At 47.8% G+C, this 26,390-nt stretch overlaps 1 protein-coding gene across 1 annotated transcript in view; it reads right to left on the bottom strand.

Moving 5' to 3' along the window:
• Window positions 1-26,390, bottom strand: part of LOC141060145 (uncharacterized) — a 56,736-nt gene that overhangs the window by 8,393 nt on the left and 21,953 nt on the right. Inside the window, exon 4 of the mRNA XM_073556424.1 lies at window positions 1,059-1,169. Within this exon, the coding sequence (XP_073412525.1) occupies window positions 1,059-1,169 (111 nt within the window). The remainder of the gene's footprint in view (window positions 1-1,058; window positions 1,170-26,390) is intronic.

The following is a 26,390-nucleotide window of genomic DNA, read 5'->3' as shown; positions in this document are numbered from 1 at the left end:
CATAAAGGCCAGATTTGTGCAGTGTATGACTGATTGTTGTCCTATGGACAGACTGTCCCACCTCCGCTGTAGATCTCTGCAGTTCATCCAGAGTGATCATGGGCCTCTTGGCTGCATCTCTGATCAGTCTTCTCCTTGTTTGAGATGAAAGTTTAGAGGGACGGCGGGGTCTTGGGAGATTTGCAGTGGTATGATACTCCTTCCATTTCAATATGATCGCTTGCACAGTGCTCCTTGGGATGTTTATAAAGTTTTGGAAATCATTTTGTATCCAAATCCGGCTTTAAACTTCTCCACAACAGTATCACGGACCTGCCTGTTGTGCTTCTTGGTCTTCATGATGCTCTCTGTGCATCAATCAGAACCCTGAGACAGAGCAGGTGCATTTATACGGAGACTTGGTTACACACAGGTGGATTATATTTATCATCATTAGTCATTTAGGACAACATTGGATCATTCAGAGATCCACAATGAACTTCTGGAGTGAGTTTGCTGCACTGAAAGTAAAGGGGCCGAATAATATTTCACGACCCACTTTTCAGTTTTTAAATTTCCACAAAAATTTTAGATAACCAATAAGTTTTGTTCAACTTCACAATTGTGTCCCACTTGTTGTTGATTCTTCACCAAAAATTTACATTTGGTATCTTTATGTTTGAAGCATGATATGTGGGAAAAGGTTGAAAAGTTCCAGGGGGCCGAATACTTTCGCAAGGCACTGTACATCTCATCATTGATCAGCAAGCGTGGAAATCATCCACAAACCTCTCCTTTCTTTCCCGGAGAACGTGTGAACATGGCCTTACCCTTCCAATCGCTGCCTCTGTTCTGCAGAAGAGTGACATTTACTGAAATATGCTAATTAGAGCTTGGTGCACTCTGGGTGTGGCCAAGTGGCTCAGTGCATCGTTCCGCCCACTGGTTTTGAATGTTCCCTCCCCCTCTACTCCAATTACCGACCATCTTCACAGGTGGAAGGAAAGAACACGATCACCAGGACGTCCTGACAGGAAGGGGTTACTGCAGATCAGAGGGATGTGATGTGAAGCTCTCACCTCTCCAGTGATCCAGTAGATTATCTCCAGGGTGAGGTCTAATATCCGAGCCGCCATGTGGTCTCTGCCCTGCTCCATCCTCGGGGGGTCACTGATGGAGAGGACCATCGTCTAATAAAGGGAAAGAGTTCTGGACATCAGGAACCTGAGGGAACGAGAAGTCGCAGTCTTGTACAGGACCTGCGGTGACGTCACAGTCATGTGATCAGTTACACACCGGGTACGTGTTAGCAGCTGTAGTAGAGCAGAGCTTCACACTGACCACGTGACAGGAAGTGCTGCCCAGCTTTACTCCTCCCTCTCATGTGACTGATCACGTGACCATGACATCACCACAGGTCCTGCAGTCACCAGGATATAACATGTGCAGAACTGTCAGCGCAGCCTCATTGCACATGGAGTTAAAAGCAAAAGCAACAAACAGCTGTGGCCGCAATAGACGGGGATCAGGGGAAAACTGTCAGGGTGTGACAGAGACTGTCCTGTATCCGAAGACAACAATTTGTGTAGTGTGAATATTGACCTGTGATTTTATTGTGAAACTAGCTGAAGAGCCCGAAGCTGCGCGGGCATAGTAACCGCCTGTGGCTAGTTATAACAAGTTATAATGATTATTTATATATATATATACATATATAAAGCTGAGTGTAGAGCCCCGCCCACTCCGCATAGCCACATTTACTATAATATCCCACATCATCCCGTCAGCCAGAGTCACCGGACTACTACCCCTAATATCCCACATCATCCCGTCAGCCAGAGCCACCGGACTACTACCCCTAATATCCCACATCATCCCGTCAGCCAGAGCCACCAGACTACTACCCCTAATATCCCACATCATCCCGTCAGCCAGAGCCACCGGACTACTACCCCTAATATCCCACATCATCCCGTCAGCCAGAACCACCAGACTACTACCCCTAATATCCCACATCATCCCGTCAGCCAGAGCCACCGGACTACTACCCCTAATATCCCACATCATCCCGTCAGCCAGAGCCACCAGACTACTACCCCTAATATCCCACATCATCCCGTCAGCCAGAACCACCAGACTACTACCCCTAATATCCCACATCATCCCGTCAGCCAGAACCACCAGACTACTACCCCTAATATCCCACATCATCCCGTCAGCCAGAGCTACCGGACTACTACCCCTAATATCCCACATCGTCCCATCAGTCAGAGCCACCGGACTACTACCCCTAATATCCCACATCGTCCCGTCAGCCAGAACCACCAGACTACTACCCCTAATATCCCACATCATCCCGTCAGCCAGAGCCACCGGACTACTACCCCTAATATCCCACATCATCCCGTCAGCCAGAGCCACCGGACTACTACCCCTAATATCCCACATCATCCCGTCAGCCAGAGCCACCGGACTACTACCCCTAATATCCCACATCATCCCGTCAGCCAGAGCCACCGGACTACTACCCCTAATATCCCACATCATCCCGTCAGCCAGAACCACCAGACTACTACCCCTAATATCCCACATCATCCCGTCAGCCAGAACCACCAGACTACTACCCCTAATATCCTACATCATCCCGTCAGCCAGAGCCACCGGACTACTACCCCTAATATCCCACATCATCCCATCAGCCAGAGCCATCGGACTACTACCCCTAATATCCCACATCATCCCGTCAGCCAGAGCCACCGGACTACTACCCCTAATATCCCACATCATCCCGTCAACCAGAGCCACCGGACTACTACCCCTAATATCCCACATCATCCCATCAGCCAGAGCCACCGGACTACTACCCCTAATATCCCACATCATCCCGTCAGACAGAGCCACCGGACTACTATCCCTAATATCCCACATCATCCCGTCAGCCAGAGCTACCGGACTACTACCCCTAATATCCCACATCATCCCGTCAGCCAGAGCCACCGGACTACTACCCCTAATATCCCACATCATCCCGTCAGCCAGAGCCACCGGACTACTACCCCTAATATCCCACATCATCCCGTCAGCCAGAGCCACCGGACTACTACCCCTAATATCCCACATCATCCCGTCAGACAGAGCCACCGGACTACTACCCCTAATATCCCACATCATCCCGTCAGCCAGAGCCACCGGACTACTACCCCTAATATCCCACATCATCCCGTCAGCCAGAGCCACCGGACTACTACCCCTAATATCCCACATCATCCCGTCAGCCAGAGCCACCGGACTACTATCCCTAATATCCCACATCATCCCGTCAGCCAGAGCTACCGGACTACTACCCCTAATATCCCACATCATCCCGTCAGCCAGAGCCACCGGACTACTACCCCTAATATCCCACATCATCCCGTCAGCCAGAGCCACCGGACTACTACCCCTAATATCCCACATCATCCCGTCAGCCAGAACCACCGGACTACTACCCCTAATATCCCACATCATCCCATCAGCCAGAACCACCAGACTACTACCCCTAATATCCTACATCATCCCGTCAGCCAGAGCTACCGGACTACTACCCCTAATATCCCACATCATCCCATCAGCCAGAGCCACCGGACTACTACCCCTAATATCCCACATCATCCCGTCAGCCAGAGCCACCGGACTACTACCCCTAATATCCCACATCATCCCGTCAGCCAGAGCCACCGGACTACTACCCCTAATATCCCACATCATCCCGTCAGCCAGAGCCACCGGACTACTACCCCTAATATCCCACATCATCCCGTCAGACAGAGCCACCGGACTACTATCCCTAATATCCCACATCATCCCGTCAGCCAGAGCTACCGGACTACTACCCCTAATATCCCACATCATCCCATCAGCCAGAGCCACCGGACTACTACCCCTAATATCCCACATCATCCCGTCAGCCAGAGCCACCGGACTACTACCCCTAATATCCCACATCATCCCGTCAGACAGAGCCACCGGACTACTACCCCTAATATCCCACATCATCCCGTCAGCCAGAGCCACCGGACTACTACCCCTAATATCCCACATCATCCCGTCAGCCAGAGCCACCGGACTACTACCCCTAATATCCCACATCATCCCGTCAGCCAGAGCCACCGGACTACTATCCCTAATATCCCACATCATCCCGTCAGCCAGAGCTACCGGACTACTACCCCTAATATCCCACATCATCCCGTCAGCCAGAGCCACCGGACTACTACCCCTAATATCCCACATCATCCCGTCAGCCAGAGCCACCGGACTACTACCCCTAATATCCCACATCATCCCGTCAGCCAGAACCACCGGACTACTACCCCTAATATCCCACATCATCCCATCAGCCAGAACCACCAGACTACTACCCCTAATATCCTACATCATCCCGTCAGCCAGAGCTACCGGACTACTACCCCTAATATCCCACATCATCCCATCAGCCAGAGCCACCGGACTACTACCCCTAATATCCCACATCATCCCGTCAGCCAGAGCCACCGGACTACTACCCCTAATATCCCACATCATCCCGTCAGCCAGAGCCACCGGACTACTACCCCTAATATCCCACATCATCCCGTCAGCCAGAGCCACCGGACTACTACCCCTAATATCCCACATCATCCCGTCAGACAGAGCCACCGGACTACTATCCCTAATATCCCACATCATCCCGTCAGCCAGAGCTACCGGACTACTACCCCTAATATCCCACATCATCCCATCAGCCAGAGCCACCGGACTACTACCCCTAATATCCCACATCATCCCGTCAGCCAGAGCCACCGGACTACTACCCCTAATATCCCACATCATCCCGTCAGACAGAGCCACCGGACTACTACCCCTAATATCCCACATCATCCCGTCAGACAGAGCCACCGGACTACTATCCCTAATATCCCACATCATCCCGTCAGCCAGAGCTACCGGACTACTACCCCTAATATCCCACATCATCCCATCAGCCAGAGCCACCGGACTACTACCCCTAATATCCCACATCATCCCGTCAGCCAGAGCCACCGGACTACTACCCCTAATATCCCACATCATCCCGTCAGCCAGAGCCACCGGACTACTACCCCTAATATCCCACATCATCCCGTCAGACAGAGCCACCGGACTACTATCCCTAATATCCCACATCATCCCGTCAGCCAGAGCTACCGGACTACTACCCCTAATATCCCCCATCATCCCATCAGCCAGAGCCACCGGACTACTACCCCTAATATCCCACATCATCCTGTCAGCCAGAGCCACCGGACTACTACCCCTAATATCCCACATCATCCCGTCAGCCAGAGCCACCGGACTACTACCACTAATATCCCACATCATCCCATCAGCCAGAACCACCGGACTACTACCCCTAATATCCCACATCATCCCGTCAGACAGAGCCACCGGACTACTATCCCTAATATCCCACATCATCCCGTCAGCCAGAGCTACCGGACTACTACCCCTAATATCCCACATCATCCCGTCAGCCAGAGCCACAGGACTACTACCCCTAATATCCCACATCATCCCGTCAGCCAGAGCCACCGGACTACTACCCCTAATATCCCACATCATCCCATCAGCCAGAGCCACCGGACTACTACCCCTAATATCCCACATCATCCCGTCAGCCAGAGCCACCGGACTACTACCCCTAATATCCCACATCATCCCGTCAGCCAGAGCCACCGGACTACTATCCCTAATATCCCACATCATCCCGTCAGCCAGAGCCACCGGACTACTATCCCTAATATCCCACATCATCCCGTCAGCCAGAGCCACCGGACTACTGCCCCTAATATCCCACATCATCCCATCAGCCAGAGCTACCGGACTACTACCCCTAATATCCCACATCATCCCATCACAGCCACCGGACTACTACCTCTAATATCCCACATCATCCTGTCAGCCAGAGCCACCGGACTACTGCCCCTAATATCCCACATTATCCCGTCAGCCAGAGCCACCGGACTAGTACCCCTAATATCAACTACTCAGCAAGCTAACTTTGCCCTGTTCCCCCCTTCCAAATATTATTCTGAATCTGCACCCTACTATTCATCTGTCTCCACACCCTTCATGCACATAACTGCACTTGATACTTGTCTATTGCACTTAAACACACGGGCTGATGACCGGATCATGCAGCTTTATATGAAAATCCCTATTATAATTGCCAGACCTGAATTAACAAGCATTTCTCACCTACTGTGTCCCCCCATTTCCTTGTAGATTGTAAGCTTGCGAGCAGGGACCTCACTCCTAATGTCATTGTTTGAATTGTCTTAACTTGTATTGAATTTATTGTCTGTACATGTCCCCGCTTAATTGTAAAGTGCTGCGGAATATGTTGGCGCTATATAAATAAAAATTATTATTATTATTATTATTAATATCCCACATCATCCCGTCAGCCAGAGCCACCGGACTAGTACCCCTAATATCCCACATCATCCCATCAGCCAGAGCCACCGGACTACTACCCCTAATATCCCACATCATCCTGTCAGCCAGAGCCACCGGACTACTACCCCTAATATCCCACATCATCCCGTCAGCCAGAGCTACCGGACTACTACCTCTAATATCCCACATCATCCCATCAGAGCCACCGGACTACTACCCCTAATATCCCACATCATCCCGTCAGCCAGAGCTACCGGACTACTACCCCTAATATCCCACATCATCCCATCAGCCAGAGCCACCGGACTACTACCCCTAATATCCCACATCATCCCGTCAGCCAGAGCCACCGGACTACTACCCCTAATATCCCACATCATCCCATCAAAGCCACCGGACTACTACCCCTAATATCCCACATCATCCCGTCAGCCAGAGCCACCGGACTACTATCCCTAATATCCCACATCATCCAGTCAGCCAGAGCCACCGGACTACTATCCCTAATATCCCACATCATCCCGTCAGCCAGAGCCACCGGACTACTGCCCCTAATATCCCACATCATCCCATCAGCCAGAGCCACCAGACTACTACCACTAATATCCCACATCATCCCGTCAGCCAGAGCCACCGGACTACTACCCCTAATATCCCACATCATCCCGTCAGCCAGAGCCACCGGACTACTACCCCTAATATCTCACATCATCCCATCAGAGCCACCGGAATACTACCCCTAATATCTCACATCATTCCATCAGCCAGAGCCACCGGACTACTGCCCCTAATATCCCACATCATCCCATCAGAGCCACCGGACTACTACCCCTAATATCTCACATCATTCCATCAGCCAGAGCCACCGGATTACTGCCCCTAATATCCCACATCATCCCATCAGAGCCACCGGACTACTACCCCTAATATCCCACATCATCCCGTCAGAGCTACCGGACTACTCCCCCTAATATCCCACATCATCCCGTCATCCAGAGCCACAAGACTACTACCCCTAATATCCCACATCATCCCATCAGCCAGAGCCACCGTACTACTACCCCTAATATCCCACATCATCCCGTCAGCCAGAGCCACTGGACTACTACCACTAATATCCCACATCATCCCGTCACAGCCACCGGACTACTACCCCTAATATCCCACATCGTCCCATCAGCCAGAGCCACCGGACAACTACCCCTAATATCCCACATCATCCTGTCAGCCAGAGCCACCGGACTACTACCCCTAATATCCCACATCATCCCGTCAGCCAGAGCTACCGGACTACTACCCCTAATATCCCACATCATCCCATCAAAGCCACCGGACTACTACCCCTAATATCCCACATCATCCCGTCAGCCATAGCTACCGGACTACTACCCCTAATATCCCACATCATCCCATCAGCCAGAGCTACCGGACTACTACCCCTAATATCCCACATCATCCCGTCAGCCAGAGCTACCGGACTACTACCCCTAATATCCCACATCATCCCATCAGCCAGAGCCACCGGACTACTACCCCTAATATCCCACATCATCCCGTCAGCCAGAGCTACCGGACTACTACCACTAATATCCCACATCATCCCGTCAGCCAGAGCCACCGGACTACTACCCCTAATATCCCACATCATCCCGTCAGCCAGAGCCACCAGACTACTACCCCTAATATCCCACATCATCCCGTCAGCCAGAACCACCAGACTACTACCCCTAATATCCCACATCATCCCGTCAGCCAGAACCACCAGACTACTACCCCTAATATCCCACATCATCCCGTCAGCCAGAACCACCAGACTACTACCCCTAATATCCCACATCATCCCGTCAGCCAGAACCACCAGACTACTACCCCTAATATCCCACATCATCCCGTCAGCCAGAGCCACCGGACTACTACCCCTAATATCCCACATCGTCCCATCAGTCAGAGCCACCGGACTACTACCCCTAATATCCCACATCGTCCCGTCAGCCAGAACCACCAGACTACTACCCCTAATATCCCACATCATCCCGTCAGCCAGAGCCACCGGACTACTACCCCTAATATCCCACATCATCCCGTCAACCAGAGCCACCGGACTACTACCCCTAATATCCCACATCATCCCATCAGCCAGAGCCACCGGACTACTACCCCTAATATCCCACATCATCCCGTCAGACAGAGCCACCGGACTACTATCCCTAATATCCCACATCATCCCGTCAGCCAGAGCTACCGGACTACTACCCCTAATATCCCACATCATCCCGTCAGCCAGAGCCACCGGACTACTACCCCTAATATCCCACATCATCCCGTCAGCCAGAGCCACCGGACTACTACCCCTAATATCCCACATCATCCCGTCAGCCAGAGCCACCGGACTACTACCCCTAATATCCCACATCATCCCGTCAGACAGAGCCACCGGACTACTATCCCTAATATCCCACATCATCCCGTCAGCCAGAGCTACCGGACTACTACCCCTAATATCCCACATCATCCCGTCAGCCAGAGCCACCGGACTACTACCCCTAATATCCCACATCATCCCGTCAGCCAGAGCCACCGGACTACTACCCCTAATATCCCACATCATCCCGTCAGCCAGAGCCACCGGACTACTACCCCTAATATCCCACATCATCCCGTCAGCCAGAACCACCGGACTACTACCCCTAATATCCCACATCATCCCATCAGCCAGAACCACCAGACTACTACCCCTAATATCCTACATCATCCCGTCAGCCAGAGCTACCGGACTACTACCCCTAATATCCCACATCATCCCATCAGCCAGAGCCACCGGACTACTACCCCTAATATCCCACATCATCCCGTCAGCCAGAGCCACCGGACTACTACCCCTAATATCCCACATCATCCCGTCAGCCAGAGCCACCGGACTACTACCCCTAATATCCCACATCATCCCGTCAGCCAGAGCCACCGGACTACTACCCCTAATATCCCACATCATCCCGTCAGACAGAGCCACCGGACTACTATCCCTAATATCCCACATCATCCCGTCAGCCAGAGCTACCGGACTACTACCCCTAATATCCCACATCATCCCATCAGCCAGAGCCACCGGACTACTACCCCTAATATCCCACATCATCCCGTCAGCCAGAGCCACCGGACTACTACCCCTAATATCCCACATCATCCCGTCAGACAGAGCCACCGGACTACTACCCCTAATATCCCACATCATCCCGTCAGACAGAGCCACCGGACTACTACCCCTAATATCCCACATCATCCCGTCAGCCAGAGCTACCGGACTACTACCCCTAATATCCCACATCATCCCATCAGCCAGAGCCACCGGACTACTACCCCTAATATCCCACATCATCCCGTCAGCCAGAGCCACCGGACTACTACCCCTAATATCCCACATCATCCCGTCAGCCAGAGCCACCGGACTACTACCCCTAATATCCCACATCATCCCGTCAGACAGAGCCACCGGACTACTATCCCTAATATCCCACATCATCCCGTCAGCCAGAGCTACCGGACTACTACCCCTAATATCCCACATCATCCCATCAGCCAGAGCCACCGGACTACTACCCCTAATATCCCACATCATCCCGTCAGCCAGAGCCACCGGACTACTACCCCTAATATCCCACATCATCCCGTCAGCCAGAGCCACCGGACTACTACCACTAATATCCCACATCATCCCATCAGCCAGAACCACCGGACTACTACCCCTAATATCCCACATCATCCCGTCAGACAGAGCCACCGGACTACTATCCCTAATATCCCACATCATCCCGTCAGCCAGAGCTACCGGACTACTACCCCTAATATCCCACATCATCCCGTCAGCCAGAGCCACCGGACTACTACCCCTAATATCCCACATCATCCCGTCAGCCAGAGCCACCGGACTACTACCCCTAATATCCCACATCATCCCATCAGCCAGAGCCACCGGACTACTACCCCTAATATCCCACATCATCCCGTCAGCCAGAGCCACCGGACTACTACCCCTAATATCCCACATCATCCCGTCAGCCAGAGCCACCGGACTACTATCCCTAATATCCCACATCATCCCGTCAGCCAGAGCCACCGGACTACTATCCCTAATATCCCACATCATCCCGTCAGCCAGAGCCACCGGACTACTGCCCCTAATATCCCACATCATCCCATCAGCCAGAGCTACCGGACTACTACCCCTAATATCCCACATCATCCCATCACAGCCACCGGACTACTACCCCTAATATCTGTTAAATATTAATAATCCGTTAATTTCTTATAAGACCCAGTTCTGTAGAATGCTTTAGCTTACATGACATAGGCTATTTTTAAGCTTGGCTCATGGTAGAAAGACAGCTCCATATATGTAGAGACCACGTGCTTTAGGAGACATATATAATTCATGGCTAACTGTAGAGGTCCCTCCTCTTCTTCCCTCACCATCATGAGAGACAGACGCAAGATGACATGACATAACAGCTGGTATATTACTTGACGGCGATGTGAGAAGCCGAACTGAGACACAGCAGCCATTTGCTATTCAGGATCTCGGAGAGAAGAAGAATACATGTTGCTTTTGCCATGTGGGATCTCAGAACATGATCTAATGGACAATTTCTCTTTCACCTATTTTTTATTCACCTGTTTTTCTGTAATAACCTTTCTTTGATGGAAGAAACCAAATAAACCACTATATTTTTATCTGGTAACTAGTCCTGAGTATTTTACAGGATATGCATTATTTTACATTGGAGAGCCAGCCAGATCTGAATTTTTGTACTTTTTTGCGGATTTCCCTCAACTTGCACACACGGGGGATTGGACTTTGCTAACGTCAAATCATATGTGCAAGTTATCGGGAATTCCACTACTTACAAGAATCACATAGAACCTAGAAGTAAGAAGTACCAGATAGATTGAGAAGTACTACAAGTGCCAAAAGTACCAGACGTAAGCCAGACGTGTGAAGACAGGAACCCAGCGTTGTCCATCAAAGGAGCTGAGACATTTCAAGGTAAGATAAAATGGATGTCATTAATTGTCTTGCTAAGCAGAGTAAATTGAAATTTAAGTCTGTAGACAATTCTAATTCAGAAGTTTTATGGTTAAGTTTATATGCCGAGTGTGAACTCGAGAATCAGAGGTTAGATTCTAAGTTTTTCAATAGAGAAAGAGAGAGATTAAAAAATATTCTACAGATGGTAGATATATTTCATAGATCTGTGTCAGAGAAATCTAAAAATGATTGTGTAGAGGATAGTGATATTCCCGAGATTCACTGTAATGTGGAGAAACAGTTACAAGTAGTAGCAGCTATTGAAGGTGACCTTGCAGACGTGGAACAAGATGGAGAAGTAGGAGGAGACTTCAGAACTGACGTAGAGGACGTACAAGGGAAAGACGTACCACTAAAAATAGAAGACTCACAGGCCCAAATCCGAAGTAGCGTGAGGAAGGATTTGATAAAGATATGCCAAATAATTCCTGCTTATGACAACAAAATAGATGTTTATAGAAACTCTGAGATCTTTGAAAGTTGTTCTGGAAAATTTGATTTATCTAACGAGGAGAAGAATCAGTTGTTCAAAATGTGGATGCCCTTTTACACATTCTGTGCACTCTCTGCATATCCACCCCTCCCTTTTCCCCTCTCCCATGTTTAACTCTGAGGCTCTATTGACATTTCTTACCCACACCAAACCATCCAAAACCTCCATGCAGCACTCAAAACGTTCATACAAATCATCCCACCACCTGCTTTTTCTGTTTTTTCTCCTTTTAATAGTTGCAGGTGACATCTCCCCCAACCCTGGGCCTCCCTCCACCAGCATACATTACTCTCCTCCAGCTGCATATAGAAACCCTGCTAATCTTATTAACATTCAGTGCATGCCTTCTCCTCTCACTTTCCAATGTGCTCTCTGGAATGCACGGTCTGTGTGTAACAAACTGACTTACATTCACGATCTTTTTCTCTCTAATTCCCTTAACCTTCTGGCTATTACAGAAACCTGGATCCAGCATTCAGACACCACCGCTGCTGCCGCTCTCTCGTTTGGTGGGCTGAAATTTTCACATACCCCCAGACCTGAGAACAGACAGGGTGGAGGTGTTGGTTTGCTCCTTTCATCACAATGTGCTTTCCAGGTCATCCCCCCGGTTCCATCACTTACATTTCCTTCCTTTGAAGTCCACGCCGTCAGACTCTTTAAGCCCTTCTCCTTACGAGTGGCGGTCGTTTATCGCCCTCCAGGCTCCTCCCGCCAGTTTCTAGACCACTTCACCACCTGGCTTACTCACTTTCTGTCCTGTGACATCCCCACCCTCATCATGGGAGACTTTAACATCCCCATCAATGATCCGCTCTCCCAGTCTGCCTCTCATCTTCTTTCTCTAACTTCTTCATTCGGCCTCTCACAGTTTACTAATTCTCCTACACATGAGGACGGGAATACTCTGGACCTGGTTTTCTCCCGTCCCGGCTCGCTGCACAACTTTACTAATTCACCTCTCCCGCTCTCGGACCACAACCTTCTTTCCTTCTCTGTCAAGAATTGTCTCCTCACCCGGGACACCCCCACTTACCACACTTATCGGAATACACGTACCATTAATACCCAACAGCTTAGGGACAATCTCCACACATCTTTAGCCCCCATCTCCACCCTCTCCTGTCCAGACATAGCATTGTCACACTTCAATAATACACTGAAGAATGCCCTAGATGAAGCAGCACCTTCTATACGCAGAAAGACCCGACACAGACAAAAGCAGCCCTGGCACACAACGCAAACACGCTCTCTTCAGCGCTGCTCGAGGTGTGCAGAGCGGCAGTGGAGAAAATCTCTCTTAGCAGAAGACTTCATCCACTATAAGTTCATGCTCAAAACCTATAACTCTGCCCTTCATCTGGCCAAACAATCCTACTTCACCACCCTCATCACCTCACTATCCAACAACCCAAGACGACTTTTTGAAACCTTAAACTCCCTCCTGAAACCTAAAGTACAGGCCCCCATCACCAACCTCAGCGGTGAGGATCTGGCCACTTATTTCCTAGAAAAAATCAACCACATCCATCAGGATATCTCAGCCCTATCTCCTCAGTGCCTGGATCCCCTTCCCTGCCGCACCTCAAGCTCACTAGACATCTTTGAGCCTGTTTCAGAAGAAGAAGTTTCCAAGCTCCTCGCTTCTGCTCGGCCTACAACCTGCAACAGTGACCCTATTCCTTCACAGCTCCTGCAGTCTCTCTCACCAGTGGTCACCACTCACCTGACTAAAATATTTAACCTCTCTCTTTCTTCAGGTATATTTCCCTCCTCATTTAAACATGCCATCATAACCCCTTTACTTAAAAAGCCATCCCTGGACCAGAACTGCACTGCTAACTACAGACCTGTCTCTAACCTTCCCTTCATCTCTAAACTCCTGGAACGCCTGGTCCACTCCCGTCTAATCCGCTATCTCTCGGATAACTCTCTTCTCGACCCCTTACAATCTGGTTTCCGCTCTTTACACTCTACTGAAACTGCCCTCACTAAAGTCTCTAATGATTTAATAACAGCTAAATCGAAAGGTCATTGCTCCCTGCTGATTCTCCTGGATCTCTCTGCCGCATTTGACACTGTGGATCACCAGCTCCTCCTCACTATGCTCCGCTCTATAGGCCTCAAGGACACAGCCCTCTCCTGGTTCTCCTCCTACCTCTCTGACCGCTCCTTCACTGTATCTTTTTCCGGCTCCTCTTCCTCTTCTCGTCCCCTTACTATCGGGGTCCCGCAGGGCTCAGTCCTAGGCCCCCTCCTCTTCTCTTTATACACTGCCCCTATTGGACAAACAATCAGCAGATTTGGGTTCCAGTATCATCTCTATGCTGATGACACCCAATTATACACTTCTTCCCCTGACATCACCCCTACCCTAATTCAAAATACCAAGGATTGTCTGTCTGCTGTCTCTAGCATCATGTCCTCCCTCTATCTGAAACTAAATCTCTCTAAAACTGAACTTCTTGTGTTTCTCCCCTCTACTAACCTCACTCTACCTAACATCGAAATAACCCTGGAGGGTTCAACCATAACTCCCAAGCAGCATGCCCGCTGTCTTGGGGTCATATTCGACACTGAACTTTCCTTTACTCCGTACATCCGATCACTCAGTCGCTCTTGTCACCTGCATCTTAAAAACATCTCCAGAATCCGACCTTTTCTCACCTTTGAAACTGCTAAGACTCTTACTGTCGCTCTTATTCATTCTCGTCTGGACTACTGCAACTCTCTTCTGATCGGTCTCCCTCTTACCAAACTTTCTCCTCTCCAATCCATCTTGAATGCGGCAGCCAGGGTCATATTTCTGTCCAGCCGCTTCACCGATGCCTCCATCTTGTGCCAGTCATTACACTGGCTACCTATTCGCTACAGGGTCCAGTATAAACTCATCTCTCTCACCCACAAAGCTCTCCACTGTTCTGCACCGCCTTATATCTCCTCTCTCATCTCTGTCTATCGCCCTACACGTGCCCTCCGTTCTACAAATGACCTAAGACTAACATCCCCCGTAATCCGAACCTCGCACCTCCGTCTCCAAGACTTCTCTCGTGCTGCTCCAGCTCTCTGGAATGCACTTCCCCAGACGATCAGACTGATACCTAGCCCTGACCTATTCAAGCTCGCTTTGAAAACCCATCTCTTCAAAGAAGCCTATCACATCAACTACTCAGCAAGCTAACTTTGCCCTGTTCCCTCCTTCCAAATATTATTCTGAATCTGCACCCTACTATTCATCTGTCTCCACACCCTTCATGCACATGATAACTGCACTTGATACTTGTCTATTGCACTTAAACACACGGGCTGATGACCGGATCATGCAGCTTTATATGAAAATCCCTATTATAATTGCCAGACCTGAATTAACAAGCATTTCTCACCTACTGTGTCCCCCCATTTCCTTGTAGATTGTAAGCTTGCGAGCAGGGACCTCACTCCTAATGTCATTGTTTGAATTGTCTTAACTTGTATTGAATTTATTGTCTGTACATGTCCCCGCTTAATTGTAAAGTGCTGCGGAATATGTTGGCGCTATATAAATAAAAATTATTATTATTATTATTATCCCTGTAAATTTTGCTAGGAGATTGTCTTTAAAGTTATCTGGTGAAACACATGAGAATTTAACTGATAAAGACAGATTAAAAATTCTCATTTTTTGTTCATCAAATGAAAATCATCCAGATATTGATATTCTTCAAAAATTAAGGATTGGTCGGAAGGAATGTATTTTTACGTTCATGTCCATATATGAACGTTTGTACAAAATGCTGAGTGAGAATGTCAAAACACCGTCCCTCATAAGGAGTTTTGTAAGCAAATTTTGGTTTCTAAATCCTGCATCTCGTGTTATTGCGTCACAAAAAGATTCTTTGTTTGAATGTGCACAATTTCTTGATTTTGCCAGGAAACACGAGAATCATGAAAGGAAAGTAAATTGTGCTAATTTTGGAAAGACAGGCAGAGTAAAATCTTATCAGAAGCCTGTATTAGCAAAACCTTCTAAAATGAGTTTTCCCCAAATATATGAAGTACAAAGGAGATCACATGTTTGTTATAAGCCATATGGAATGATGCAAAAGAACACCGAAAAGACACAAATGGAATTAAGAAAAATGATGAGTTCTGATTTTCTTTCTGTAACAAAGATGGCCGAATTTAACAGACAGAAACAGGTGGTGAGTGACATCATGGCCTGTAAACTGAATACTCTGCTCCAAGAATCTATCAGCTTTAAAATGGCAAGAACCTTTCAGGATATTTTTTGCAGAGAAATAAGTATGGGTGTAGGAATTGGCTAGAAAAAGTAATATATATTGTGTAACAGTGTTATACAATTAGTGAGTTATAGAGTATAATCCTGTAGTTTTATGGTTTGTGGATATATACATAGTCATACAGTATATATATAGAGTGTTTGTAGAAGTAGAAATAGTAGAACTGTATTTTTTAATGAAAATTAAAATCTACATCAGTAATAATATTTAGAATATGAATATGATATTAACCTTATTTTTTATGTTTCCTTAGAATTTTCATTTCAAAGCAGGACTTAATCGAGAAAAATTCTCTTCCAAGGATTTATGCCTTTATTTACACAGGATGTTGCAATAATTGCATGATTTTATATATCTAACCCTTAAAAGGAAATAACCAATTGCTTTTTAAAATGTTCTGGGTGTGTGCTTTTTTACTGCATGGTTTGAATGACAACCTCAACAGGTGAAAATTTCAACCTTGTTCTAATAATAAGTATACCAGACCAGTATACTATGTCCCTGTTCCTTAGGAAAAGAATTTTAAAGGGGGTCTCAACTTTTGCAAAGCAATGGAATTTTTTTTCCAGGCCTAAATGTCAAGTATAGCTATACATATATTTATGTCATGTGTATTTGGGGAATATTCAAAGAAATATTAAGAGACTAAATTGAAATAGTTTACAATGCATTGATAATTAGGATAATTTGGGTTAAAATACGTGTATTCATCACACTTTCATATGTGAGGTATTTGGTTTAAACTTAATATGTGACACAGTCTGAGTGACAGTGACTGAGTGTATGAGCAGCTGCTGAGCGAGTAATGTGATATGTTTGTGAGACCTCAGGATTCTGAATGAGGAAAAAAAAAAAAAAAAACCCAAAGCTTTTATCTTTAGGAGAAATATGCAGATCAGATAAATTATTAGAATATTAAGATACATAATGAAATATTATCTACACAACATATATTTCTGTATTTCTATAGTAATTATTTCTTGATTTAGTTAATTGTGGATAAGTGCAATCGCACAACAAAATAGAAAATAGTTTAGGAAGAAAATCTATTCTTTCCTTATCAGCTTTAGCTCTTTTAAACAGGCACCAGCACAGAGCCTGGTATTCACCAGCTGCATCTGGGAATAGTGGACCTTCCTTCTCTGTCCAAGTGTGTTAATCTTAAACTACATTTAAATTAATTTTTCCAAAGGATAATTTTATGATATTCAAATTAATTTTGATGGTTACACATCTTCAGACAAATAATGGTATAAGCAAGTATAAATTCACATAATTTATACATTAATTATTTTTAATTTTGGTTTTGATAAATGAATTATTTCATGAAACAATATTTTTTGGTATTAAGGGGGAAATATGTTTTTTATCCTGACTACATAATCACATTTGATTAATACTTCTTCTTCACACATTTTAATAGGAAAAAATATTAATAAGGTACAATGGTATAAGTATTGGGTATAATAACAAGTATTATAAAGAGTCATTTCTTTACACTAAGAGGAATTACATGCAAAGTTGCATAATTTGAAGACATAACTACTCTGCATCAACATAAAGGCCTTATTCTTATTTTTATTTTTATTCTTATTTTTCATTATTTTTAATTCTTTCACCAATATTTAGTAAAGTAATATCTACTGAGAATATTGCTTCATTAACTATAGCGAGGATATGGTTTCATTACAAAGAAAAATGTTTCACTTCTGAGTTATATGCAACAATTCTTTTATTCATTCATTCGCTCACTCATATATTCTTATTTTGGTTCATGGCTATACATTCCTACATATTATTAGTATAATAAATATATTCCTTATTAATAAAGATGAAAACACTGGTTACATAAAACACAGTGACACCTATGGGTTGAAAAAGGTAATTACACCTATGACATAAAAATGTTCTATCACATGAAAAAAATGGATAATAATGTATTATCACTTATTATTGGTTTATTATTTCAAATATTGAAATCCATATACAGTACAAATTCTGATAATAATTATATGGATATTACTGATTGCTATGGTACGCTGTGATATTATGGGATAGGGAAATTACCAGATTTGGTATAGAATAGGGAATGAAGACTTCAAGCAAGATACTGAAATTATGTTAATAAAGACTTTTCACATTTCTAAACTTCATTGATTTTTATCAGTTGCAAGAAGAAGAATGCCGCGATCCAGAAATCCCAGAAGGTAACAAAGCTATGATTACTGAGTAATAGACTGTGTTAATTACAAATGCAGTATCCACCACTGACAGTCACAAGTGCAGTATCCACCACTGACAGTCACAAGTGCAGTATCCACCACCGACAGTCACAATTAAAGTGGACAACCAGAGGACGATGATCCTATGATGCTGAGATGAACGGTGTTATCACGTTCTTATCAAGTTCCAGAGGTTTTCAATCACCTGAAAAGCTTCGATGAAAGCTGGTGAACAATGAAGGTAATTATCAGGAAGCTACAACCCTGACATATGTCCTGTGCATTAGGACAAGGACTGGTTATGGTGCTATGTTTAGCAAGGAAGAGTCATTTTAACCCTTGCTTTGTTGACCAAAGACGTCACACCTGTTCAAAGACCAGTACCGATGGAGGATTCCAGAATATCCAAGGCGAGCCAATGTAAGCCCAGGTTTTTAAAGATGACACTGCACAGATATTAAAGCTGCATTTCATCTATAGACTTTGTTTCTTATCAACATTTGAATTTATGGACTTTGATTTGATACACCACACAATTCCTACAACATCTATATGCTATAAGAAAACTGTATTTTTAAAAGAACCAAGAAGAAGACAGAAGACATCAAAATGAAGACCAGATGACATCAGATGATGATGACTGGACCTGAGATGCTTCAATTTAGACTTAGGGAAGTATAATTATACATATTTTATATGAATATTGTTCACGGCTTACCATAACATGAATTCACATCAATTATGTCATTGAGTACTTATAACGGTAATCTGATATTATTATTATTATTATTATTATTATTATTATTGATATTAAATTATTTTGTCAAAGAAGAAGAAAAGAAGAAAGAAGATCTTGTTATATTTGAGGGTTCCAATTAATGTCTGTCTCCCTCAAAAGGGGGAATTGTTAAATATTAATAATCCGTTAATTTCTTATAAGACCCAGTTCTGTAGAATGCTTTAGCTTACATGACATAGGCTATTTTTAAGCTTGGCTCATGGTAGAAAGACAGCTCCATATATGTAGAGACCACGTGCTTTAGGAGACATATATAATTCATGGCTAACTGTAGAGGTCCCTCCTCTTCTTCCCTCACCATCATGAGAGACAGACGCAAGATGACATGACATAACAGCTGGTATATTACTTGACGGCGATGTGAGAAGCCGAACTGAGACACAGCAGCCATTTGCTATTCAGGATCTCGGAGAGAAGAAGAATACATGTTGCTTTTGCCATGTGGGATCTCAGAACATGATCTAATGGACAATTTCTCTTTCACCTATTTTTTATTCACCTGTTTTTCTGTAATAACCTTTCTTTGATGGAAGAAACCAAATAAACCACTATATTTTTATCTGGTAACTAGTCCTGAGTATTTTACAGGATATGCATTATTTTACAATATCCCACATCATCCTGTCAGCCAGAGCCACCGGACTACTGCCCCTAATATCCCACATTATCCCGTCAGCCAGAGCCACCGGACTAGTACCCCTAATATCCCACATCATCCCGTCAGCCAGAGCCACCGGACTAGTACCCCTAATATCCCACATCATCCCATCAGCCAGAGCCACCGGACTACTACCCCTAATATCCCACATCATCCTGTCAGCCAGAGCCACCGGACTACTACCCCTAATATCCCACATCATCCCGTCAGCCAGAGCTACCGGACTACTACCTCTAATATCCCACATCATCCCATCAGAGCCACCGGACTACTACCCCTAATATCCCACATCATCCCGTCAGCCAGAGCTACCGGACTACTACCCCTAATATCCCACATCATCCCATCAGCCAGAGCCACCGGACTACTACCCCTAATATCCCACATCATCCCGTCAGCCAGAGCCACCGGACTACTACCCCTAATATCCCACATCATCCCATCAAAGCCACCGGACTACTACCCCTAATATCCCACATCATCCCGTCAGCCAGAGCCACCGGACTACTATCCCTAATATCCCACATCATCCCGTCAGCCAGAGCCACCGGACTACTATCCCTAATATCCCACATCATCCCGTCAGCCAGAGCCACCGGACTACTGCCCCTAATATCCCACATCATCCCATCAGCCAGAGCCACCAGACTACTACCACTAATATCCCACATCATCCCGTCAGCCAGAGCCACCGGACTACTACCCCTAATATCCCACATCATCCCGTCAGCCAGAGCCACCGGACTACTACCCCTAATATCTCACATCATCCCATCAGAGCCACCGGAATACTACCCCTAATATCTCACATCATTCCATCAGCCAGAGCCACCGGACTACTACCCCTAATATCTCACATCATTCCATCAGCCAGAGCCACCGGACTACTGCCCCTAATATCCCACATCATCCCATCAGAGCCACCGGACTACTACCCCTAATATCTCACATCATTCCATCAGCCAGAGCCACCGGATTACTGCCCCTAATATCCCACATCATCCCATCAGAGCCACCGGACTACTACCCCTAATATCCCACATCATCCCGTCAGAGCTACCGGACTACTCCCCCTAATATCCCACATCATCCCGTCATCCAGAGCCACAAGACTACTACCCCTAATATCCCACATCATCCCATCAGCCAGAGCCACCGTACTACTACCCCTAATATCCCACATCATCCCGTCAGCCAGAGCCACTGGACTACTACCACTAATATCCCACATCATCCCGTCACAGCCACTGGACTACTACCCCTAATATCCCACATCGTCCCATCAGCCAGAGCCACCGGACAACTACCCCTAATATCCCACATCATCCCGTCAGCCAGAGCCACAGGACTACTACCCCTAATATCCCACATCATCCCATCAGCCAGAGCCACCGGACTAGTACCCCTAATATCCCACATCATCCCGTCAGCCAGGGCCACCGGACTAGTACCCCTAATATCCCACATCATCCCATCAGCCAGAGCCACCGGACTACTACCCCTAATATCCCACATCATCCTGTCAGCCAGAGCCACCGGACTACTACCCCTAATATCCCACATAATCCTGTCAGCCAGAGCTACCGGACTACTACCCCTAATATCCCACATCATCCCATCAAAGCCACCGGACTACTACCCCTAATATCCCACATCATCCCGTCAGCCATAGCTACCGGACTACTACCCCTAATATCCCACATCATCCCATCAGCCAGAGCTACCGGACTACTACCCCTAATATCCCACATCATCCCGTCAGCCAGAGCTACCGGACTACTACCCCTAATATCCCACATCATCCCATCAGCCAGAGCCACCGGACTACTACCCCTAATATCCCACATCATCCCGTCAGCCAGAGCCACCGGACTACTACCCCTAATATCCCACATCATCCCATCAGCCAGAGCCACCGGACTACTACCCCTAATATCCCACATCATCCCGTCAGCCAGAGCCACCGGACTACTACCCCTAATATCCCACATCATCCCATCAAAGCCACCGGACTACTACCCCTAATATCCCACATCATCCCGTCAGCCAGAGCCACCGGACTACTATCCCTAATATCCCACATCATCCCGTCAGCCAGAGCCACCGGACTACTATCCCTAATATCCCACATCATCCCGTCAGCCAGAGCCACCGGACTACTGCCCCTAATATCCCACATCATCCCATCAGCCAGAGCCACCAGACTACTACCACTAATATCCCACATCATCCCGTCAGCCAGAGCCACCGGACTACTACCCCTAATATCCCACATCATCCCGTCAGCCAGAGCCACCGGACTACTACCCCTAATATCTCACATCATCCCATCAGAGCCACCGGAATACTACCCCTAATATCTCACATCATTCCATCAGCCAGAGCCACCGGACTACTACCCCTAATATCTCACATCATTCCATCAGCCAGAGCCACCGGACTACTGCCCCTAATATCCCACATCATCCCATCAGAGCCACCGGACTACTACCCCTAATATCTCACATCATTCCATCAGCCAGAGCCACCGGATTACTGCCCCTAATATCCCACATCATCCCATCAGAGCCACCGGACTACTACCCCTAATATCCCACATCATCCCGTCAGAGCTACCGGACTACTCCCCCTAATATCCCACATCATCCCGTCATCCAGAGCCACAAGACTACTACCCCTAATATCCCACATCATCCCATCAGCCAGAGCCACCGTACTACTACCCCTAATATCCCACATCATCCCGTCAGCCAGAGCCACTGGACTACTACCACTAATATCCCACATCATCCCGTCACAGCCACTGGACTACTACCCCTAATATCCCACATCGTCCCATCAGCCAGAGCCACCGGACAACTACCCCTAATATCCCACATCATCCCGTCAGCCAGAGCCACCGGACTACTACCCCTAATATCCCACATCATCCCATCAGCCAGAGCCACCGGACTAGTACCCCTAATATCCCACATCATCCCGTCAGCCAGGGCCACCGGACTAGTACCCCTAATATCCCACATCATCCCATCAGCCAGAGCCACCGGACTACTACCCCTAATATCCCACATCATCCTGTCAGCCAGAGCCACCGGACTACTACCCCTAATATCCCACATAATCCTGTCAGCCAGAGCTACCGGACTACTACCCCTAATATCCCACATCATCCCATCAAAGCCACCGGACTACTACCCCTAATATCCCACATCATCCCGTCAGCCATAGCTACCGGACTACTACCCCTAATATCCCACATCATCCCATCAGCCAGAGCTACCGGACTACTACCCCTAATATCCCACATCATCCCGTCAGCCAGAGCTACCGGACTACTACCCCTAATATCCCACATCATCCCATCAGCCAGAGCCACCGGACTACTACCCCTAATATCCCACATCATCCCGTCAGCCAGAGCCACCGGACTACTACCCCTAATATCCCACATCATCCCATCAGCCAGAGCCACCGGACTACTACCACTAATATCCCACATCATCCCGTCAGCCAGAGCCACCGGACTACTACCCCTAATATCCCACATCATCCCGTCAGCCAGAGCCACCGGACTACTACCCCTAATATCCCACATCATCCCATCAGAGCCACCGGAATACTACCCCTAATATCTCACATCATTCCATCAGCCAGAGCCACCGGACTACTACCCCTAATATCTCACATCATTCCATCAGCCAGAGCCACCGGACTACTGCCCCTAATATCCCACATCATCCCATCAGAGCCACCGGACTACTACCCCTAATATCTCACATCATTCCATCAGCCAGAGCCACCGGACTACTACCCCTAATATCCCACATCATCCCGTCAGAGCCACCGGAATACTACCCCTAATATCTCACATCATCCCGTCAGCCAGAGCCACCGGACTACTACCCCTAATATCCCACATCATCCCGTCAGAGCCACCGGAATACTGCCCCTAATATCCCACATCATCCCGTCAGCCAGAGCCACCGGACTACTACCCCTAATATCCCACATCATCCCATCAGAGCCACCGGAATACTACCCCTAATATCTCACATCATTCCATCAGCCAGAGCCACCGGACTACTACCCCTAATATCCCACATCATCCCGTCAGCCAGAGCCACCGGACTACTACCCCTAATATCCCACATCATCCAATCAGAGCCACCGGAATACTACCCCTAATATCTCACATCATTCCATCAGCCAGAGCCACCGGACTACTACCCCTAATATCTCACATCATTCCATCAGCCAGAGCCACCGGACTACTGCCCCTAATATCCCACATCATCCCATCAGAGCCACCGGACTACTACCCCTAATATCTCACATCATTCCATCAGCCAGAGCCACCAGATTACTGCCCCTAATATCCCACATCATCCCGTCAGCCAGAGCCACCGGACTACTACCCCTAATATCCCACATCATCCCATCAGAGCCACCGGAATACTACCCCTAATATCTCACATCATTCCATCAGCCAGAGCCCCCGGACTACTGCCCCTAATATCCCACATCATCCCATCAGAGCCACCGGACTACTACCCCTAATATCTCACATCATTCCATCAGCCAGAGCCACCGGACTACTCCCCCTAATATCCCACATCATCCCATCAGCCAGAGCCACCGTACTACTACCCCTAATATCCTACATCATCCCGTCAGCCAGAGCCACTGGACTACTACCCCTAATATCCCACATCATCCCGTCACAGCCACCGGACTACTACCCCTAATATCCCACATCGTCCCATCAGCCAGAGCCACCGGACAACTACCCCTAATATCCCACATCATCCCGTCAGCCAGAGCCACCGTACTACTACCACTAATATCCCACATCATCCCGTCACAGCCACCGGACTACTACCCCTAATATCCCACATCGTCCCATCAGCCAGAGCCACCGGACAACTACCCCTAATATCCCACATCATCCCGTCAGCCAGAGCCACCGGACTACTACCCCTAATATCCCACATCATCCCATCAGCCAGAGCCACCGGACTACTACCCCTAAGATCCCACATCATCCCGTCAGCCAGAGCCACCGGACTACTCCCCCTAATATCCCACATCATCCTGTCAGCCAGAGCCACCGGACTACTACCCCTAAGATCCCACATCATCCCGTCAGCCAGAGCTACCGGACTACTACCCCTAAGATCCCACATCATCCCGTCAGCCAGAGTCACCAGGATCCCTTTAAGAAGGACCTGGAGTGAGAATCAGAGCGCTTAGTGGAATTGCCTGTCATGCCGCCTGTCACGCCGCTCTCACCTGGGGGCGGGACCCTGCGCCCGACATCACCACTTACGGCGCCACGGCTGCTCCGGGGGTCCCATTGGGTGCATATTCGCACCTCTCATACTTAGTTCCATGGCTGCACAACATTGTTAGTGCGCCTGTACGCTCTTCTCGGTTCTACCTGCAGCCTTGACCCGGAAGTTCTAGCACTCATGCCCTATATCAGGCTACCTCTTCCTATGGCTGATTATTGTTGTGCTTCCTGGCTTGGTCTGCTTGGTCCTTGCATGGCTGTGCACTGTATTCGGGTCCTCTTCCTTGTGCTACGTTCCTGTACTTTGCCTTATCGTGCTTCATTGCACACGCTCTGCTCCTACCCTGTTCCTGTCGTGCTTCTCTGCACACCCTCTGTCTAACCTTGCACTCAGGCGTGCTCTCTGCAGAAGCTTTGTCTAACTCCATACTCAGGGGTGCTCCTTCGCACGCGGCCTGCTTTGCTCGCACCTGGGCATGCTTGTCTGTGCACGCCATACCTGCTCTCGTGTACCCGCCTTGTACTATCCTGTATCTAGCGCACTCCCGTGTACACGCCTTGAATTGTCCTGAACTCTCTGTGCTCCCGTACACTCGCCCTGTATTTGTCCTTTGCCCCGCATGCACCTGTGCCCACGCTTTGCACACTCTTGCACTCTGCACATTCCCTGTTGCTAGACACACTCACTTGTGTCTCCTGTGAGCCGGGTCACCTGGTTCCAGCAGTCGTGGTACCTCACCCCCTTGGGCTTGCCCCTGACACTCCCTGTATAGGGGGTGGTCCTCACTAGGTCAGCTCGCCCTAGGTGGGTTGGTGCCATGACCCAGAGGGTCCACTCCAGGAGTCGTCACATTGCCCTAACTTCCATACCAATGATCCCTTTAAGAGACCCTGGGGTCAGAACCATAGAGCTGAGGGGATCGGTCCTAACTTCCATACTGGGGATCCCTTTAAGAGAGGCCTGGGGTCAAAACCAAAGCGCTGGATGGATTTGCCCTGACTTCCATACCAATGATCCCTTTAATAGAACCCTGGGGTGAGAATCAGAGCGCTGAGGGATTTACCCTAACTTCCATACCGGAGATCCCTTTAAGATGGAGGAAGTGTAATGGGTATATGAGCAGTGAGAG

The sequence above is a fragment of the Dendrobates tinctorius genome, unplaced genomic scaffold, assembly GCF_039654945.1.
Source record: "Dendrobates tinctorius isolate UK_male_01 unplaced genomic scaffold, ASM3965494v1 ptg000232l, whole genome shotgun sequence".
In the NCBI taxonomy this organism is placed as follows: Eukaryota; Metazoa; Chordata; class Amphibia; order Anura; family Dendrobatidae; genus Dendrobates; species Dendrobates tinctorius.
Note: the sequence above shows the minus strand (reverse complement) of the source record. Positions and strands in the feature narration are given on the sequence as shown.